At 37.7% G+C, this 22,920-nt stretch overlaps 2 protein-coding genes and 1 pseudogene across 2 annotated transcripts in view; 1 reads left to right on the plus strand and 2 right to left on the minus strand.

Annotated features, from left to right (window-relative positions):
• The window catches only part of Tmem135 (transmembrane protein 135), a 187,482-nt gene that overhangs the window by 125,305 nt on the left and 39,257 nt on the right, over positions 1-22,920 (minus strand). Inside the window, exon 4 of the mRNA XM_051192184.1 lies at positions 18,344-18,377. Coding sequence (XP_051048141.1) covers positions 18,344-18,377 — 34 coding nt within the window. The remainder of the gene's footprint in view (positions 1-18,343; positions 18,378-22,920) is intronic.
• On the minus strand, positions 7,824-8,479 carry LOC127227880 (uncharacterized protein C9orf85 homolog; annotated as a pseudogene).
• LOC127227878 (TATA box-binding protein-like 1) lies at positions 14,966-15,639 on the plus strand. Its single transcript, XM_051192185.1, has one exon. It carries the CDS (start codon positions 14,971-14,973, stop codon positions 15,529-15,531), a length of 561 nt encoding a protein of 186 aa, XP_051048142.1. The 5' UTR covers positions 14,966-14,970; the 3' UTR covers positions 15,532-15,639.

The following is a 22,920-nucleotide window of genomic DNA, read 5'->3' on the forward strand; positions in this document are numbered from 1 at the left end:
CAGAGTAATGACTTCCATACTCTGATTAAAATGCAAATTAAAGCCACATGTTAAAAGAAGGAAGGTTTTCAATATCACTGTTTTCTTATTTTAAGCATAATAAAACTGTAAGGGCCAACAATCATCCACATGAATTTAGTCAATTCCAAGTATAGAAAAATAGAATTTTACATTCCAAACTATGTCAAAGTATGCATTTATGCCATGTATATATATATATATATATATATGTGTGTGTGTATATATATATATATATATATATACACACACACACATATGTATACGATATATACATCATTGAGTAGATGGCAATGAAAGCTAAATAACAGAAGGACTTTTAAGTCTCTTCTCATCCACAAATTTAAATGCTAAGGGAACTAGATTTAATCTGTATTAAAATTAGCTTTAATCCATATTATTAAGATATATATTGATATTTAAGCCAGGTGTTGGTGAAGCATGCCTTTAATTCCAGCACTCAGGAGGCAGAGGCAGGTGGACTTCTGTGAGTTCAAGGCCAGCCTGGTCTACAAAGATACACAGAGAAACACTGTCTCAAAAAAAAAAAAAAAAAAAAAAAAAAATACACACACACACACACACACACACACACACACATATATATTTGTTGGCTATTATGTTTAACAAAACAAAACTTGAGCTGACGAGGTGGATCGAGGGGTATATGCTGCCACATCTGACGACCTAAGTTCAATTCCTAGAACCACAGAGCAGAAGGATACAACTCAGTCTGGCAAGTTGCTTCCATCCTCCATATACACACACAATGGCAGCATCTGCGCATATGCACACATACATACACACAAACATAAATAAATAAAGTTGAAAAACTTTTTTGCATAAAAAATTAATTGTATTGAAATTAAAAATAAAAAGTAATGTAAAACTTAACATCCATAGCCGCTTAGTTTCATTGTGAACTTGACTGCATTTGGACATGTACGAGTGTGTATATGGGGTGTTTCTATAAAGGTTTACCTGAAGAGGGAGGACCCACCCCAAATGAAAGCAACAGCACCCCATGGGTTTGGGTCTTAGACTGAATGGAAAGGAGGAAATAAGCTGAGCACCTGTATTCATCTGTCTGCTTCTTGGAGACAAGCACAATGTGGCCAAGCTCCATACACTCCTGGAGCCTTCCTGCCAAGGTACACCCCTTAAGTTGCTGCTAGTCAGGTATTTGGATATACAACAAGAAAGGTAACAAATGCATCATAGCGACCAGTTTGGAGTTTAGAGTGCGAAGGATTTTACACATCTGTGCTACCAATCTGCAGAAGATTTTACCTCACAAAAGAGAAATTCCAATCCCACGAAAACATCCCCAAAGTTGATAAACTTTTAAGACTATGCCATAGCTTTCCCTGAAATCTTCTTGACTGAAACTCAAGCATTTTCATAGAGAATTTAAGTGTGGCAAGCTCTACTTCTCCTTTTTTGTGACCAACTGAAAATGCCTTCTGCATAAAACTTACTTTACACTACAGAGGAAGCATTTGAAAATAAAAGTAAACTTTTTTTGTTTTTTTGTTTTCTGTTTTTTTTTTTTTTGTTTGTTTTTTTTTTTTTTTTTTTTTTTTTTTTTTTTTTTTTTTTTTTTTTGAGGCAGGGTCTCTCTGTATTGCTTTGGAGTCTGTCCTGGAACTTACTCTGTAGACCAGGCTGGCCGTGAACTCACAGAGATCCACCTGCCTCTGCCTCCCCAGTGCTGGGATTAAAAGCATGCACCACCAACGCATAGCAAGAGTAAACTTTATAAAATTAATACTCCCAAAAAATGAATCACAAATATTCTAATGAAAAGTATTTCTAAATTTAGTTATCTTAAGTCAATTAGATATAAAATGTTAATAGAAAACTCATTCCAGTAGAATCATTACATTTAAATCATTGCACAATTTGCAGACCTCATAGCCTTTACATTGCACAGAAGTGTAAAAGTGAAAGTGACTACAAATATACTTTAAAGAGACAGGCCATAGGCAGGAAGTAGAAAAGCAATACACCATAGATCTCAGGCTACTTTAACACTTGAGATCCTTCTGCCTCAATCTCCCTAGTACTATAATTATAGGCATGCACCACCATATTCTTTCTTCTTTTTAAGACTTGTTTATTTTCAATTTTGGGCAGTGGTGTGCATGAGCACAGGTGCCCACAGAATTCAAGCAGCTGTTGTGAGACACCTGCTGGGTACTGGAAATTTAACTGAGCCTCTGCAAGAGCAGCAATATCTCTTAGCTGCTCGGCCATCTCTCCAGCACTCTGAACTCATATTTTATGATCTATTAACTTCAGTCATATATTGACGTCCTTATATATAAAAGGGTATTGGTACAACTTAAAATGCCTCCATTAATATCCCTATGATAATATCCTGCCCTTTTCTGAAGGGAAACAAAGGAGGACTGGATCTGGGAGAGAGGGGAAGTGAGGAGTGGTGAAGGGAGGAACTGGGAGGAGCGGAGAGAGGGGACTTCAGTCGGGATGTAATATATGAGAGAAGAATTTTAAAAATGCTTCCAATTCACTGACTCTTTTCTTGTATTTCAAGGCTCTACTTTTAAATTTGTTATTCCATTTTTGTGTGTGTGTGTGTGTGTGTGTATTTCCACAAATATGTAGAGGACAAAGGACAAAGGTAGGGAAATCAATCTCTCTTTCCAACATGTGGATTCTAGGAACAAACTCAGGTCACTAAGGGCTATCTGCAAGTGCCTTTACCAACTGAGCCACTTTACCAACCTTATTTCCCAGCTTTTGTCTGATATATATATAAATACAGCCGTGTGTGTGTGTGTGTGTGTGTGTGTGTGTGTGTGTGTGTGTGTGTGTGTAGTTTGTTCTGGAGTTATAATTAAGCATCCTAAACTTTATCCAATGAATGATGTAAAAATTAAAAACTAGTCAAAATTTAATATTTAAATTACTAACTATATAAAGTTCAAAATCAATAAACTCATATACCTATACATTAGATGTAGCAAATATGAACTGTGAGACACTGAAAAAAAAATACATCACACAAAGGCAACATCAGTTGTCCATCGACCATTCAAAACCAACCACACACTTTCATATTTGGACCATCATCACCTTCCAATGCAGCTTTTTGTTTCTCCAGAGTTTTTAATTGCCTATCTGTTTTCTCATCGTTCCCATGAATATGTTTTTATTCACCATATGATTTCTCCATCCTTAATCATGGATTTTCAATCACAATACAGATGCTGGATCGTGGTGCCTCTGTATTCCTACTGAACTAGAAGCAACCCAACTCAAGCTGTTAGCTGACTGTACTGTTGCACTGGGAGTGGGGGATTGGTTCCTGCACTGTTCCACTCAGCCAGAGCAGGGGGGGGAGAGCACTGTTTCTAAGACCCGGTCTTCTCCCTCTTGGAGGATTAGGGGTCCTTTTCTTTCCATTTTGCTGGACTCTCAAGTGAGTTTTTTAGACCAGATGAAGAATGAATTCCAATATCTGAAAGTGCCCCACTTTCACCCATATTTAGCATCACGGTTTCCCTGATCATAGAATTTCAGGTTAGAAACCACCTTCCTTCAGAACTACAGACATTCCACCATTGTCTATCAGGACTTACTATGGCTAATTTGATTACATTTGTATTTACTTTAGATGCTTCCAAAAAGTTTCTTGTACCTCACAATTCTAAAACCCAACCTGAATATGACAAATGAGTTTGTCACAATTGATTTACAATGTGCAAAAAAAAATGGTTTTCTCTGTTCAAGGAAATCATACCCAGTTATCTATTTCCTATTTCCCTCCCATCTTATTTTCCCTGTCCTAACTCCAGTTCTTTGGTATGTTCCATCCTACCTTTACTTATCTTTCAGTATTTCACATCTCCACCTTTTATCTATTTTTTGGGACAATAACCTTAGCTTTCTCTTTCTACCTCTTTGCATGGGCATTTTTTAGTCAATCATTTGTGTTTATTTCTTAGAGCATCTTTTAATTCTGTAAATATTTTATTGTGTTGAACAATTTCTACCACTTTCCAAAATTATTGAAAAACTTTATTGGTGGGGGCCTTTGGCCTATTTCTGAACTCTGTGTGTTTTCTAAGATCAAATCAACATAAGCCTTCTGTTTTGCAATGTTTAACTTTCTTCAACTGTCTTTTTACATTGACTCAATATTCTTGTTTATGGTGAAACGAGAGAGATAGACACAATCACATAAACATGGGGACAGGAGCATGAATGAATATGCAAATGTCCACTGCAGTTATGGGGTTAACTTTTCTCTGAAGAAAGGAAAACTGGAGTAAAATATGACCTGGGAATAGTGACTGGCAGACTTCACTCTAATGGAATGAAGAGAGGGCAGATAAGCAAGCCAGAGATGGCAACTTTCCAACTATTTAACATCCTTCAATAGTTTTACTCTTGGACAAAGTTATCCTGCACCATCCAACTGTTCCCTCCCATTCCTAAGGGGAATGACTCCATTCTTCCAAATGCATCCCCTTATTCATGAGTCCTGATCTCTACTAATCCCCTAGACTGTCTCTTCAGAGTTCCAACAAGAAAAGGTCCAACCCCTCTTAGAGGAATCGCTTCAATGTACCTTATCCTTCCTTGGATTTCTATTTATAGTGATAATATTTATTAGGATTCTAGCTTCATCAAAGTGTCTAGTCTCTTCCAATATTTTTAGACATATTCCTTTTCATGTGTTTACTATCATCCTATTGGGCTTTGAAGGAGTGGGTTAAAGAGCAAAAGTAGTGAAAAATGGACCAATACACAACCTCCTTCCAAATTTTATCTTTTTAATAGATCAGCTTGTTCTCATATGGCATCTTCTCAGTATTTCCAATTGCATTTTACATGCAGGAATATCTAATCACAACTCACACCATTCTCTTTGGCTTCTATCATTCTTTGCTGGTCATGTTTGTTTTCTTGCATATAGGAAGGAAAGATGGAAAGGAATATAGGAGCAAGGGAGGTCAAGATTGTGATGGAGAAATCTACAGAGACAGCTGAACCAAGCTTGTGGAAATTCATGAACTCTAAACCTACAGCTGTGGAGACTCCACTCTCTATGGTGGGAAGCCATGCTCAGCTTTAATGCCTGGGAGAGGGGGTTGGCCCAGCCACAACTTAATGTGCCAGACTTTGTTGACTTCTCATGGGAGCCCTTTCCTGTAAGGATTGAACTAGGGGTGGGCTGGAGTGGAGGTGAGGATGGGTAGGAGGAGGGAGAACTGTGGTTGGAATATAAATGAAATTTGAAAGGATAAATAAATTATAAAAATAAATTAAAAAAATAAAATTTAAAAAGGAAACTTATAGTGTGATGGGAGCACACACCTTTAATCTCAGCAAAGGAGCAAGGGGAGGAAGGGGGAGGCAGGCAGATCTTTGCGAGCGAGAGCCCACCCTGATCTACAGAATGAGTTCCAGGACAGCCAGGCAGCCAGGACTAAACAGAGAAACCCTGTCTCAAAAAAAAAAAAAAAAGACAACTCAATTAAACTAACAAGACAATATCTGGAAAAAAAAAAAAAGATTTTTTTACATTTTCTCAATAGAATAACAGCTGGAATTTAAAAGTGATTAAAAATATAAAAATATTTCTAATTTCTAAATCCCCCTGTCATGAAAAAAATTCTCAATTCCTCTATTCTGTCTCCACAATGACATAAATACAAGTATTACAATACACGCATCTGACAGTCAAGTCTTGAAGAGTTGTTTAGTCAAATTTATGTAACATTTTAAACTTGAAAGACAATTATAATGCACAAAATACCACTCAATATATGCATTTCTATTCAAAAGCACTACAAATAATCATTATATCATATGCAAAGAGAAAGGCAGTTGGAGAGTTAAAGCAGACATGTTTCAAATATGTAAATTTAGTTCAATTCCTTAGGTACTACAAAATCATAATAAAATATAAAGATGTAGATCCCAACCTAACGATGTTTGGTGGTATGTACTTTCCTAATACACAGTTCTCCTAAAAATACAGACAGTATCATCTATGCTGTGAAGAATTCACAGACTAGATCAAGACCACCACACAACAATAAAAGTGAAGAGTGACTGAAATGTCCCTGTGTGCTGATAAGACACCTGTGTCCTTTAATGTTCTTTGCATTTGGCACTATTATGATACACTTTGCACAACTGAGAAAATAAGCAAGTAAAATGGTCTGTGTAAGATTTGTACAAACAATAAGAGGTGGGAGATAGAATTTTTCACTGAAACAAGTTGTAAAGAACACTGCCACAGCCTCAGAGATCTCGGGGCAGAAAATCAGATGCAAGTAATTAGGTTACATGGAAACTAATAGGTGTGAAAATAGTAACAAAATTTTCGTTTCTGGGTCCACAATAACTTGCCTTCCCCCTTGTTCTTGTGGCCTGTCTCTTGGCCTGTACCAGTTTGCTACTACATATTCAGATACAAACACATCTTTATTAGATTATTTTTGCTATTAGTCATCTACCAAGAAAAATAATTATAAATTTAAGACAAGGCTTGACTTATGTTGCCATTGCACATATTTTTATCAAACAAGTATTTCTTTCCTTTTTATTTTTTTTCTTGTTTTTCTTTAAACAGTACCATATAAATACATGATCAAATTTCAAGAAAAGGAATGCTTGTCTGCCTCCTGTAACTTTCTAGCAAATAATGGACATTACAGAGTAAAGTGGCTTTCATCAAATGACATTTTAAATTGAACTAAGGTTTTTCATCTTCTGCTTTGTTAATCACTTTTGGAGATTAAAAAACATGGTCTGCCTTTGAGATATATTTTAAGTGAACTACTACCTAGACTTTAAACCCAATATCCTTAAATTTTTTCATTGCATAACTAACTTTATTGAATTAATTATAATGTATCATCTGACAAAGTACCAGAAACTCTAGAATCTAAGTATTACAGAATATATCTAAGCAATTCCACAAACAATAACCCATTTCCATTAAGCAATGCCACTGAGCATTATCTTAAATTCTTAACTGTTTCCACGGAAGTCTGCTAAGGCATCCCTACAAATACCACAAGATAATATGGGTAGAAAAAAAAAAAAAAACTAACAGATCGTCCTTCTCACGTGTTATTCAGCAAATGGAGTTAAGCTCTGTGACATGAGAAATCATCCCTATATAAGTCCTATAAAATATTAAACAGATAGGTATTTTAAAAACTAAATGTTTTTACCATTACCTGCAAATTCTTCTGAGGAGACATTTTAGTATTACAACTTTTTGTTCAAGTTTATAAAGATGATGTATTAAATTACAGAGTTTGTATCTCACCAAAGAATAAAGCACAATACACATAAATACAACTTTTTGCTGTTTATAAAATATTAATAATAAACAGCTGTCAAAATAGATGAATAAAAATTACAGAATCAAGAGCTACAAAATAAGATACTTTCAGGAATTGAATAAATAAATACTAATTGAGTTATTTTTTCCTTTGGTTTTAATTTTCTGACAGAAATAATTTAATCCCTAATTGTGTCAGCAGTGTCTACCTTTCCAGACTGTGGTGGCATAAAATGATTTATTACAGAGGATTAAACCATGCTTCTGTCCCATAGGACTCCCTCAGGCTCATATACTGGTGTTAAACTTTTTAGAAGACTGTTACTACATTACACAACTCCAGATATAACCTTAATTAAAGGTCAAAAATGAAACAATCAAGTTCTATACTACAACTGTTCCACTTAAGAGTAATTGCTTGCTTTCACCAATTTTTGTTTTATTTTGTTTTGTTTTGTTTTGTTTTTTACAGCCTAAGGTTTATTGCGAAAACCTGAAAGTGTCTGTTGTTCAAATGTTATAAATAACTATCATTGCTCATGTGTCAGTTCTGCCTGTCTTGAATGCCTCATTAGGATGTCAGTGTACACTGAGTGCTCTGCAGCTGTGTCCGCGATGTCAGGCCACCTAAGTGCCTCTGTCTTCATCATCCGAGGCAGTGCCAGCATCCATATCCTCGTCACTGTCGTCTGTCCCTTTGCGGCTTCTTCTGCCGTTAGAACCTGGATTTTCAGTATTTACTAAAGTTTCGGGTTCTTTATTAAACAGAATACCAATGTCTTCTTCCCACATTTTGCACAAACTTCAAGTCACAAGCACATGGTCTACATATTATGTGGTAAGAGTCCTTCACTGTCTTTTGTAAACATTTAACACACTTCTTAGCTTTTGGTTTGTACTTGCTGCATCTTACATGCCACTCAAGGACTTCTTTGCAGCGCTGACATATTCCATCATGAAGTTTTACATTGGTTTTCTTGGTCTGAACACTCTTATCGAACTTGTCATTTTTGAAGGTGAACATATTCTGGTGCTTCTGAGGCCTGGACCAAGCCACGTTGCCTTTCTGGGAACTCATCACCAAATCACAAGCACCACAAGTCGGTGCAGCCTGTGTGTTACAGGGAAGAGGAGAGACTACTGACCCCCAGGTTGAGACTACTGACAGTCTTTTTTTGTTTTTGTTTTTGTTTGAGTGTTAAAGAATATTTAGACTACATTTGCTGCAATGTAGGAATCAGCAATGGAGACAACAGCTTCATCTTGCTCAGCACACAAAGGTTAGCCCTTTCATTTTATTTATTCAACTACCATTACACGTGTGTGTGTGTGTGTGTGTGTGTGTGTGTGTGTGTGTGTGTGTGTGTGTGTATACATCTGTGACTTGGATTTAACTCTACATGTGTGAATGTAAACGGGATTTAACTGCTTGTATGTGTATGTAACTTGGATTCAACTCTGTATATATGTGCATGTAACTCTGCTTCCTGAATGCTAGGATTTAAAGGTATGTGCCTCAGTGGTAAAGTCCTAGTCTTATGAAAGCTCCTAACATATCGTACACTGTTAAGGAACACAAAGTTTGTACACTGTTAAGGAACACAAGGTTTATACACTGTTAAGGAACATAAGGTCAATCATCTTTAAATGATTGAATTCATTAACTGAAGTCATACTAAGTGATGATGTAATTACAGAGGTAAGCCTTACTTAGTCCCCTGTAAATGCTTTTCCAAGTTAAGCTTAAAACAAGTAACTAGAAACAAGCAAAGTTTGTTTATTCAGATATAGCTAATAGACAGCCCTCAAATGGTTCAGCGATCTGAGAATAAGGTATTTTAAATATTTAATTAAACAAGTTTTTCTTGACAAAGAGACATACCAGCTCCTGCCAGCAACTCTATCTCTTCCAAAGAAGATGGATGGGCACAGAAAAACCCCTACCTGGAAGCTTTTTAATTTTTTTTTAATTTTTAGTAAAAATTAAAAACTGCCTTTTACCTCAACTGCTGCCAAGACCCTTTCCAAACTCTGAACAACAGGACCTGGGGAATTGATTGGCCCACTGTGCCTTTACAAGGAAGGTAGGTCAACCCACAAGTTCCTACTCCACAGGAAAGCCTGTCAGATCTTCTGGCAGCTGAAGACTTACACTGCCCTAGGACCTCAGTCCCCAACAATGACAGAGGAATCCAGAATAGCTGTCTAGGGATCCAACAGATAAAGAAGTTGCTTGGTCTGCTCATTCAGGTAAAATTTATCCTTCTAGGAACTGTGACAGTTTAATGACTAGGCTAGGGATAGCTTTGTCAGTTTAGCAGCAGCAACCAAGGCTCCAGCTGCCTTCTCAGTTCTGTGTGTAAAATTCAGGCCACAGGCCTCACTCCTATAGCTACTAGTAAGTCTTGACACAAGTTACCTTGATACCAGACTCAAAAAAGAGATAAACTCACTGAACAGATTTCAATGTTACATTTTACTATTCATTTTTTTAAAGGAACTTGCTTTACGATAGCCCTCAGTAATCAACCGCCTGTATCTCCTGGTAAATTAGATAGAAAGAAGGCGTTTTAAGGTCTAGAGTTTATGTGAAAACATGAAAGCTTAAGCTGAGGACCTAAGAAAATGTCTTAGGGTCCAATAAGGTGTTTTAAAGTGGACAAATGCAAGTTGTCAGGGGGTGTAAATGCAAGGGGCTAAGGATGAAAAAGTTTAAGCAGTGACAAAAGGTGAATTGAGATGTATAGAAAAATGGAACATGTTTCACATTTCTATCACTATGCTACTGTTAAGACTCCAAAAGCTCATAGTCTTAACATTAATCAATGGAATTCTGATAAGCTACCGATCTAGCTCTGGCAGGCAGTACACCACTACTTTTATCATAGACACAAGCTCAGAATTTTAAATTCCCTTCGGTTGTTGGTTGTTGTTGTTTATTTGTTTTTAAGTATAGACTTAAAAGTGCTTCTCATTGTGCTAAAAGCAGCTGTCGAGTCTATATACATCTGTTTTTTGGACAGAGGAATGTTACTGCTTTTAACCAGAATCATTTTTGGGTCCCCCATGAGTCGAAGGCATGAGTATACTGCCTTTCCTACAATGTGGTTTCAGTATGGATTTAAAAACAGTGGGAATGCTAACGTGTCTAAAACTTATCTCTTTTATAAGAGTGGCCTTGAACCTACCTCAAACAGGTCAGATGCACTCCAGATAAGTCAATAGCCTAAGTTTCCCCGCCTACTGCCTGTTCCTCAGGGTAGGATCTCCCTCACCTTCTCCTGGTCTTGGGACTCCCCTCCCTCAATTATCAGGACCTAAGAAAAAAAGTAACCCCTGAACTTCTTAACTTTATCTTCTGCTCTGCCAGCATCCTGCCAGGTCCTCTCAAAACACTGCATCCCAGAAAGCGTCCAAATGGTCCAACCTCACAGACTGCTTCAACTAGACCTGCACTTTCTGAGTGCTATACAATACCACAGAGCCTGCACAGCAGTGAAACAGACAGCCATCCCAAGATTTAGCCAGCATCCCAGCTTCCTTGGATCCCCAAAGATGCCAATGCCACCAAAAAGAAGGAAGCAGTCTGCAGAGCACAGAGCCCCCATTCCCACCTCACCAGCTGCCCCTTCCTAGTTCCTCCTCTTTTTAAAATAAACAAAATGCAGGAATGTTAGTATTTAAGCATTTACACTGGCCTGCTCTCAGGGACCTCCCAAGACACAGCAGCAGTAGCAAAGACTAAAGTGTTCTCCCTATGCTCATGCATTATAACCCTTATAAAAGGCAGGCTCTTTTCGCCTCCCTCTCTTTCCTCCTGCTCTCTCTTAGAGGCTGCCTCTGTACCTTTTGAAGAGTAAACTGTAGTACCCACTAACCTAGCATCAATGAGTTTCAGAGCCTTATGCATGACCAGCAGAGCCTTGGGAGTCACATATCCCACTTTGTGTAGTTTTCTTCATCTGTTCATCTATGTATGTGGTAAGAAAAGCTGTTCAGTCTATTTAACAAGGTGGTAGACATGTTAAATAAAATAAAAAAAATATGAGAAGAGCATGTTTTAATGCGAGTATTAAACATTGGCTATATTGCCATGAGCTATCATTCAATGAACACAAACCATTCCAATCCATTATTAACAGGAAATGACAAAGGTAGAAGAGAAAATCCCAAAATTGGGGGGGGGACACATTTTAAGTTTCTTAAAGCTGAAATTTTTACTCTTAAAAAAACAAGGAAAAATGTACACCCTTCATGAGTATTTTGTGGACTGTTTAGGGAATTCAGGGAAATAATGAATTAAGTATAGTATTAGTCCTTACTACAGAGAATCACTTCCTAGTGCTGTTCTACACACCTGCCAAACTTGTGCTGAGTAAATTACATTTAAATTTTTCATTGTCTTATTTTACTATCAGATTTAGTTACAGAATACAGTGCTATAAAAGTGAAATCTAAGTTCAGAAAAGTATGTATCGTCAGCATGTTTAAATCAGCAACTGTTTTGAAATATTGACTACACATTGTAAATACAATTTTGCAATGTTAGCTACCTATATATTATTTCTTCTTTGGCATATTTTGGAATTTAAAGACGTACGTGTGTTTGTGTGTGTATGTATTAGTTACATATACATTCCTTTAAAAGCAGTTAAAATTATTGTTCCATGGATAAGCAAATGTGCTTTCCCTTCTTTTCTTAGTTGGGGACTGATTTGCTATCCCAGTTCAGAAATGCTGAGACAGAACTGAAATGTGAATCCATCTCACTCCCAGCCATGCTCTCAATTGCGTCACTCTTTTCTGGTTGCTGTCATGTGAGCTGCAACATCTCCTGTGACCTCCAACATGTGGCACCACCCCAGGGAACTCTGTTCTCCTTGAAGGACTTCCCCCATGCCACAGCAGCAATATTTCTAGAAGGCCATGAATAACCAATGAAGAAGAACTGAATACTGCCCATGCTCTCTCAGGAAGAAATAAAGTGAATCCACAGGTCTTTCTATGAGTCTACAAATCTACCCTGTGAGATAAAAATCTTGCATAGCAATTTTCCACACAAAAACTAGCTTAATAATTTGACAATCAAAAGAAAAAGAGGGGTGGGGTCTCAGGAAACACACAAGGGTATTCTGTTGTTCACTCCAATAAGAAAATGTGTTTGTCAGTCAACAAAATTTATTCCAACATGGTTTACTTCTTTATCTCATTAACACATTTTTAAATGCACACTCTATTAAATGATTGGTGGCATAAATTAAATTATAAAGCAAAGCTTCCTTGTGGAAGTCACTCAGAATCATCATATGCTAACCAGGTATTGTAAGAGATGTCAAGTCTCACCCTCTAATTTCAGATTAATTCTAACAAAAAGAATATCAGACTTTAAATATTCTTCTCTACAGGTCCTTTTGGAAACCTTACACATTCATGTCTGAAATACTTTTTCTTAGAAGCAAGCTAAAAATAAAAGAATAACACTTGACATATCTTACAACACCTGATGCATATGGTGATCTTGAAAGACTAGAAACCTTAGGCATCGGCACACCCAATGTAATAAAACTCATATGAATGTAGGCATAGCTTATGTCTTCTAAATCACAGTGTGGCAAAGCAAAATCTTAGCAGCTGGCACTCAGGTGGATAGCTGCTTTTGGCATCAGAAAAATTTCCATCATTTTACTACTACTCTTTTGGGAATAAGCCAGGGAAAATATTTGATTATTTATTTTATAATTTTTAATATGTCTTTTATTAATCTAACCTTTGACAAATAATTCACTGTCAATTTAGAAATCTAGAAAACAGTACTTTTCAAAGTATACATTTCCATTCTAAAATATGTTAAACAGATTAGAATTAAACAAACATTAGTTCTACATGTTATTAAGGCTACACACACCAGTATTTTAATAACTAAAACTTACCAGGGCAAATATCATCAGCACTAAGATTAGCTGCAATGCAAACATCAGGAGAGACAACCCTATGCTAAAAGGAAACATCGGCAGAGATATCCCCAGGGAGAATTCACATTTCTTTATCTTCTGCCTGCAATACCACCCCAAACACAACTGTCAATATTTACATCTAATTCTCTCTCATGACACTCTCTCATGACATGGTCAAGTCATTCCATGAGTGCATTATCTTTTGTGGTTTGTGGACTAGCTAAAATAACTGATGTAGTTTGGAAACCCCAACTTAAAGCATCCAAGATATGGTAAATGCTCAATGTATTTCTTATCCTTCCCCACTTACCCTAACCTTTAGCCACAACTTGGTAAAGTGAAAGTGCAATCCTGAGGCCAACAATAACATGTCTCTGTGGTACAGCTGTCTTTAAGGCTTCCTCCTTCTCCAAACTCAAAGCAGAAGTGTTAATACTCAGTTTCAACTAAGTCCTACAACCACCAACTTTCAGTATGTATAAATTTTTAATCAAAATATACTAACATAGGTCAAATATATCAAGACTTGAAATAAATCCCTCCTGAAAATTATTCCTTTTGATGAATATTTTGTCTAACAAATCCATTCAGCAACATAAAGCACAAAATGCTCACTGGGCACTTCTCCAGTCACAGTCCAGCAGTACCCAAAACCTTACATGAAACTTAAATGCCCAGAAAAGAAGCCAATAAAACAGGGAGGGGAAAAGAATCAAATGTTGACAAGCATGCAGATACTGGAGATCAAGAAGAGCTGATACTGAGGGCCCACAGAAGATGTGTGTTCATCATGCTTCACCAGAAGGGGCAGTTTGGAGGAAGGTAAACAGGAGAGGCAAAGAAGCATAGGATCCTTCTAAGTTATCAGAAAAATGTAATCTGTTCAAAATCACATCTTTTCATAAAATCTGCAAAACTATGGATTTTAATCACAAGATATTAAATCACTACCACATTACATTCTGATTTATATGTCACATTCCACATTTTGTGAACAGAACAGAAATTTAGGGACCAAGAGTTCAGTTTGAATTTCTCAAAATTCATTCATTCATTCATTTTCCAGTTGCTTCCAGTTACAAACAACTGATTGGCCCATGAAAGTATGTTTTTCATCAATACTCTACTATTTGTCATCCCAACTTACCCTGTCATAAAACGTGAGAAAAGGCTCAGAAGCCATACTGACACATAGAGATGTCCTAGGATAACAAATCCTGAAAAGGTTCACACAAGTTCTTCCCAACAGCAGACATTTAAAGTGGTAAGGAGAGGACCAAGTGTTGATCTAGACCTAGCTTAGATACAAGTTCTTTCTTGTAGAGAAAATGGGGTAAATACAACAATTACTGTAAATGCATCAACATCAAAATGTTACGAAGTGTTTCCTCCTGGTGGGAAGTGTATAACCAGGTATGTTTTAGAACTTCAGTCTTTTGGTACCCGGAACAACAAAGCACGAAAGACGGAGCCCGAGCCTCGGGGGCTCCTAGCAACGGGCCGGGGCGGGAGTTCCATGGAGACTGGGGAGCGGCCCGCCTCATCTTCATCCTTGTCCTCCAGCTTTTCCTCCGCGTCCTACGCAACCGGCAGCAGCGCTGCCACCGCGTCCTCTGCGACCGCCCCGTCTTCCCACAGATGTGATCTTCGTGGTGGGAAACTACCCCAATGGATGCAGACAGTGATGTTGCATTGGACATTTTAATTACAAATGTAGTCTGTGTTTTTAGAACAAGATGCCATTTGAACTTAAGGAAGATTGCTTTGGAGGGAGCCAATGTAATTTATAAGCGTGATGTTGGAAAAGTATTAATGAAGCTTAGAAAACCTAGAATTACAGCTACAATTTGGTCCTCAGGAAAAATTATTTGCACTGGAGCAACAAGTGAAGAAGAAGCTAAATTTGGTGCCCGACGTTTAGCCCGTAGTCTGCAGAAACTAGGTTTCCAGGTAATTTTTACAGATTTTAAGGTTGTGAATGTTTTGGCAGTTTGTAACATGCCCTTTGAAATCCGTTTGCCAGAATTCACCAAGAACAATAGACCTCATGCCAGCTATGAACCTGAACTTCATCCTGCCGTGTGCTATCGGATAAAGTCTCTAAGAGCTACATTACAGATATTTTCAACAGGAAGTATCACAGTGACAGGGCCCAATGTAAAGGCTGTGGCCACTGCTGTGGAACAGGTGTACCCATTTGTGTTTGAAAGCAGGAAGGAAATTTTATAACTCATTTGGTTGGTTAGTCTCTAACTGAGCACCTTGAAACCTGCTGCACATTGGACTCAAAACACAAGGAAAACTGGACCAACAGTGACTGAGGAATAGACTCCTGCTCACAGCTACAGTGTGAGCTCCAGTCCCTTTGGATTTCACTTCAAACTTTGCTGTAATATAAAAAGGAAATTTACAAGACGTGACATTGCTGCTTTTACAAAAGGACATTCTATTTATTTTCGCAGTAATTCTCATGTCCCCACAGGCAGAGCTGTCACAGTGTGCACTACCTTAAGAAATTGTTTTATTGTTGTCATTATTTTTCCAGTTTGAGCTAATGTGTTTTATTTGTGAATAGTCTTTTACATTTTTGTATGCTGTATATGGGCACCAAAGAATCTGTAAAAAGTTATCTTTTTAAATTGAATGTGCACAAATAAAAGTTTGGAAAAGAAAAAAAAAAAAGAACTTCAGTCTTTTGAAACTATGATTTGAAACAGAGTAGATCTGCACATTCAGTTACAATTTTAACTATTCCAACAACCTGTAATTTTAAAGATGTATTTGACCAATAATGCAAAAGAAAAGACTGAGTGTTATTTTTTCTAGTAATGAAAAACATTTCACATTATAAAACCATCATATGAAGAACTGAAAAAAATGTATAAACAAGGAACAATGGAAAAAATAATATGGCTAGGTATGGTGTATGCCAAGAAGCCCAGTATTTGGATGCCTAAGGCAGAAGGATTCAGGATTCATACAGTAAGCCCCTTTTGGAGATAGGGAGAGAAAGAAGAAATATACTGACTGATATGCTAGGGTGACATTTTACTAGAACAAGTTTTTCCAGATATTATTATGTCTGATATGTATCATTTTAAAATTATAAAAAAAAAAAGCACTCAAAGTGAATGCTAAAATGAATTAAGCAGCATATTGAAAACAACATCCTGGATTCCAGTTCCCAATATGCACACACAGATAGATCAGTTAAACTGAAACAAAGATATGAAACACAATCAGGACTCAGCTAAGATTAAAAAGTAGAAAAACTCTGAAGAGTAAACAAAACATGGAGAAGAAAATATGCCTTGAATACAGAGACCAAGGAAAAGCGGTTTTAAACAAAAAAAAAAATATATATATATATATATGAGGGGGAAAGATTTCCATAAAAAGTAAAGCCAGACTGACAACAGACACCAAAAGGTGTCTGCACAGAACAAAAACGGGATGATTACTTTTAGGTCATTGCCAGCTTAGAATTCTCTATCTAGCAAGGTTATTGTTGATTACGCATATACTGATCAAATTCTATTCAAGTCAGACTCTGCCTAGGTGGCTATAGTACAAGAAGACATAAAACAGGAAAAGCCCCTGATTGGACAGATCTTACAGAGAAGGAGAATTCTTTGTTCAAAAAGAGTAAAGACAAAAACTAATCCTTTAATTGGTCTCTGCTCTCCAGGTGTCCTGAAATTGCTTTTTCACTGCAATTAAGAGGTATTGGAAGAGTGGATTTTTTTTAAAATAACTTTGCTAACTGCAGACCCTATGTTTTGTTGACATATGACATCTCTCACATCACATGGACCTTTCAGGTCTCCCTATCCCTGGGCAGATATGGGTAGAATGACACAAAAAGGATTTGGGAGGCCTCCTCCCACACAACAGTTTGGTGCTACCCTTACTGTAGCTCCCATGGCACATACAGTTTACACTTCAGTTTTTTGCATTCATTATTTTTTGACTGGGACTTCTTCACTAAGCAGTAGACTCCATGAACATAAGAGCTAGTAACATCCAACACAATCAGCTAAAAATTACAGTAGCATGGTACTGAACTGTTTCATCACTGAAATCAACTTCTTCATCTGATGGACACCTTCTACTGTTAGCATGACTGGATTTGGAGTCATTTTAGAGATTTATCTCTGAGTGGATACACAAAGATGTTTCCAGAGAAATTTAACTGAGGAGGGCAGATCCACTTCATATGCTGGGGTCATGGATTGAATCAAAAATGAAGAAAGGAAAAAGCAAGCTGAATACCAAAACTCATCTCTCTCTGATTTCTGACTGTAGATACAGTGTAATAGAGCAGCTGCATGGCATTGCTAACACCATGTCCTCCCCAGTGTGATGGACTATGTGCCCTCAAACCAAGAGCCAAAAGAAACCATTCCTTTCTGAAGTGCCTTTTGTCAGGTATTAGCAAGAAAGGGTAACACAAAATACATCTTGAAATGCAAGTCCTTGCTACACAACTCAGGAGCTTATCTCCAGGTAAATTACCTAGTCTCACTGAAACTACCTAATATCAACTATTAACTATTAAAAATGCTTTTAAAAGGTGAACTTGGAAACATGGTAGCAGCACCTGGATTATATGTGTACTATACTACCAGACCACCAGGTGACACTGATTTCAACCTTGTAGACTTGGGGATTTGGATTATGTTAATACACTTATATCTAAAGACTAGTAGTGCCACTGTTTTAATATTAAAAGTTTATCATAACTAATCCTTAAATCATTTCTCCCATAAAACAATAACACAAGCAAAATACACAATTAAGTAGGTAGGGAAAGAGCTGATGTACAGACAACAACATGTAACCCAACAAAGAAAAGAGAACCCCAAAGGGCATATAGCAGTGAACTGATTCCCATTTCAAATAAGTGAACTTCACTATAACATAAATTAACCAGATGATATCAAGCCTTCCCAGCCATTCAGCACTAGCCTCTGAAACACACAGGAAATAGTCTCAGATTCAAAGTTTTCCTTCTTCAAAAAAAAAAAAAAAATTTACTTACCAAGTTGGCCATATAAATTGTGAGCAGCCCTCTCCTGTAAATAATTTTTAAAAAAGAAAGAAACATGTTAGAAAATAAGCAGACTGTGTTGAGCTATCCTTTTAATATATTGAGTTGAACCTACATTGATTCTCTAAGTTATTCTAGTAGTATAATAAATAAGATTCTACTTATTTGTCACTAAATATTTTAAAGTAATATTACTCTGTTATTAGAAAACCCTCTAAAATCTTTCTTTATTCTATACTAGAGACTTTTTTTTTTTCTTTTTGAGATGAAGTCTCACTATATTGGCCAGGCTGGTCTCAAAGTCTAGAACTTCAGATAGGAGTTACTATATCCTTATTGCGCTAGAGCATTGGCTCTCAAACTATGGGTCATGACCCCTGGGAGTGTCAAATGACCTTTTCATAGGAGTCAAATATCACATAAGCTGCATATCAGATATTCACACAGCAATAGCAAAATTACAGTTAGGAACTAGTAATGAAATAATTTTATAGGTGGGAGTCACCACAACATGAAAAAGGTTAAGAAACACTGTGCCAAGGCATCCAAAATTCAGTAAGAAGACATTCTTAAGAATTTACCTTGACAAAAAGTCAAGTGCAGAATAAATCTATAAATGTGATTTTATCAAAACATCCAGATTATCTTTTTGTTTTGCATGCAAGCAATTGCTCAGTTTGTACATATATACAATCACAACCTATTTGTAGTTAATCACCTAAATATTTATCACATTACTGAGTAAGCAGTCATGAGCAAAGGAACATTCCACTGCAAAAGAAAAAAGTGCTCTAAATACAGCTACAGAAAAAGAAACGCTTTTGTCAAAGATAATTAACAAGTCCTCAGGTAGAATCTCAAAGATAATGACAGCTTGTTAATCACTTATTTAACTTTTAGTGCATTTGAGATATAAGAAACACATTCTGTTCTCCAAGGAAAAGGTCTTATGTTTAATAAAAAAAATTCAGTGGTAGAGTGTAAACAATGAGCCAAAAGTTCAAAACTTCACTCATATCTGAATGACAAGCACTTTTAGGACCCACAGGAAAAGTACTTCATATATGAAACAAGTTGTTAGTATCCAATCACCCTCATGTATAAATCATGTCAGATCTAAATATCAATATTATGCATGCAATTTTCTTGCTGTCATAACCATATACATCCTTGACTGTTCATTATTTAAAATAGCTAAGACTTTTAATATTTCCAAAACTACACTGAGACAGTATAACTTAACACTGCTGAAATTAAATTAGGGAAACAATTCTAGTTAACTTTTATTGCCTTGCATTTTACCACTAAAATGAAACAGAATTACTTATTTGCCAACATTTTTAAATGTAAAATTGCCTACAGAAAATGAATTATCCACTCATATCTTGGCAGTAGTAACAACTATCTAATTGAACTTAAGGCCTGAGGACAGGAGGAAAATCTTCCCTGGTACTAGAAACCTAGCCAACTACCCAGGGCTAGTGAGGCCATGGATCTTAGAGGAGAGCCTACTACTGCCATTTAACTAAATCAACATAATTCCTAACTGCACTATAACTACTCACACCCACAGATTAATGCAGCTCTCTCCCTTCACCAAAGAAGGTCCTCCTTACAATAGATGGAAAGCATTACAGAAAACTAGTCAAAATGCAGAGACCACTTGTGTTGTGCCAAGCCCCAGTGGTGACATTTACAACACAATTCCTAGAGTACAGCTCAGGGAATATCATGGGAGAAGGGGCAGAAAGATTGCAAAAGCCAGAAAAGCAGGACATGCTTCATCCATGATAACCCAACAATATGTCAGTTTGCATAAAATCTAAACAAGACCAACACCATTGTTGGTGATATGGAAGCAGGAACTCTGACAGGACCTCACCCCTTAGGCAAAGAACTACAGGAAACTAAGAGCTGTGGACAGAGGGAGAATTAGTCTTCACCAGGATTGCCCTCAATTATTAGCCAATACAAGTCATCAACCTTAAAATTATACACATATAAGCAATGCTAAAGAAATTCAGCAGGCCGTATTTACATGTGTTATATATATTTACATATAAATACACAGGAGAGAGAGAGAGAGAGAGAGAGAGAGAGAGAGAGAGAGAATCGCTAATAGGCCACAGGTCCAAATCCTCCAAGAGGCTTTGCTCTGGCCACTCCTGTTTCTTTGGTACTGTCAGAAAACAAGATCAGTTCCTGGGTGCCAAGGATAAGGGATTTCCTATGAGTACTGAAGGTACAACTTTAATTTTCCCTCTTAACATATTTAAATATTATGAAGTGCAACTCCCCCCTGTGCTGAACATAGCCTGTTTGACCTCTGACATTGATTTGAGAAGAATGGGTATCAACACAGTAAGGGCTACCTCACTTTCTTTTGCAGCTTCTATGTGGCTTCTCTCTGGAGTACTATGCTGTGGGGCTGGGAGCTGCAGTGGTCCTGAGTCCACAATGAGTAGCTGCAAAGACATTCTCACTAGACATCTATCTGGTTGGCAGTACTCAAAAGATCCAGCTCAAGTGACCCTGCAGTCATCAGGAGGGTAACCTTGGGTGTGGCCCTCTGCCAACCACTGGTACCTGGTACCCAAGAGCCAACTGAGATGTGATATGGAACTCTGTAGGTATCCAGGTGATTCCCACATGCTGGAATCCTGCCCACTCTGTGATGTCATAGATCTTTCCACTCATCAGTATAATGTAACTGATCTTGAGGCCCAACATGTTTGAATCTGCCCAAGTCTCCTTCCTCAGCAGCATGTATATAGCCTATTACACTCAGCACAGTATCTGGTTCTCTTAGGTCCATGTTCATCTCAAATCTACACTTTCCTCTGCATCAAGTACACATCATGGCATCCATTGCTTCCCTGAGGCCATCTTGTAGCCTGGACAGAAATTTGTTCACTTAACAGCTCAGCTCATTCTCTGTGGTCCATCTCATTACATATTCCTCTGCCTTTTTAGGGTTGCTGACAACATCCCAAAAACCTTAAGGGCTTTCTAAACCTAGGATCATGACTTTTGTCAGGATGAACTGCCACTGCCAACTGCCTACAGACCCCATCACGGGAAAGGGGTTTATATCACCCTCAGGAACCCCAGACATGGTGAAACGTCAGGCCACGTCCTCTTTCACTGGCATCAGCACCCACTAGCCTATTAGTCCTCTGTTTGACCAAAGACAACTTAGCCAAGCCTACTGAATTAATCTTACCAGCTACCACCATGGCCTGCTATCCTTCAGCAGAGTCAAACAACAGCAGAAGGCTGGAGAATCAAGAGAAAAGCCAAGTGGCCTTATTTCTCCAGCCCAACAGGTCACCCAATCCCACAAGAACCCTCCAGCCCATCTGTAGACAACCCTAAAACAAGGCAGGGCCAGGAGCAGGAAGTAAAACTGTACTATCACCTGGGCCCAGCCACCCACCAAATTCTCTGTCCAGACTCCTACCAAAACTAAGGAAGGTCCAGAGCACAGCAGTTCAGCTGCTTATATGCATAAATGAGATAGCCATAAGTTTCCATACAATCTACACCCCATACAAGCAGTTAAATCAACCCACAAGTTTGCCTGGCCAAGCTGACATAGTCACTCCACTTCTCCCGGTCCCAAACCTCTCCATTTATGTGCCTGATTTTGTTTTCAGCCCAGTGGGCATCAACAGGTGTACCAGGGCCCTCTGCATTCACTATCCTGTGTATCTTGCTTGCTCAGAAAATGGTGCCCCTTCCTCTGAAATGAGGCTTTCTTTCCACCTTACACATATGAAAACTCACTGAGAAATTTAAGAGGGTCATATTCCTGTTTTGGAATACTAGTTTAAGATGTGTTACATTTGCATATGTTGTGGAATATTTGTTTAATGATGCAAAGATGTGTTGTATTCTTTGATGTTACATTTGTTTAACTCTGTAAAGCTATGTCATTTTGTCTGTCTAAAACACCTGATTGGTCTAATAAAGAGCTGAATGGCCAATAGTTAGGCAGGAGAAATAGGTGGGGCTGGCAGGCAGAAAGAATAAGCAGGAGGAAGAAGAAAAGAAGAAAAAAAGGAGAAGCCAGAAAAGGAGAAGAGGGTACCAGGAGCCAGCCACACAGCCACACAGCCACACAGCCAACCACATGGTAAGAAGGAAAGAGATATAGAGACTAAAGAAAGGCAAAAAAACACAGAGGCAAAACATAGTTAAAGAGAAACAGGGTGATTTACGTTAGAAAAGCTGCCAAGAAACAAGCCAAGCTAAGGCTTGGCACTCATAAGTAAGAATAAGTCTCCATGTATTTAGCTGGGTTGCAGGCCCTTAAAGAATTAAAAAAACAAAAACAAAAACAAAAAATAATAAATGCATATTCCTCCTCCAACTCTTCATTCTCTTCATTCCCCAAGACTGCAGGGATGCAATGGTGGCAGGAGTCACTAGAGAAACCAGTCCTTTCCTCCTACTAAGACCATTCTGGGATTCCAGTACTTCCCTGGCAATTACAAGCAAGTGGAGTAGAAAGAAAACAAGGGTCCCATCCTCATGGTACTTAGCCCCATCCTCTCAAGAGGGCCTGG

Source organism: Phodopus roborovskii, unplaced genomic scaffold (assembly GCF_943737965.1).
Source record: "Phodopus roborovskii unplaced genomic scaffold, PHOROB, whole genome shotgun sequence".
NCBI lineage: Eukaryota > Metazoa > Chordata > Mammalia > Rodentia > Cricetidae > Phodopus > Phodopus roborovskii.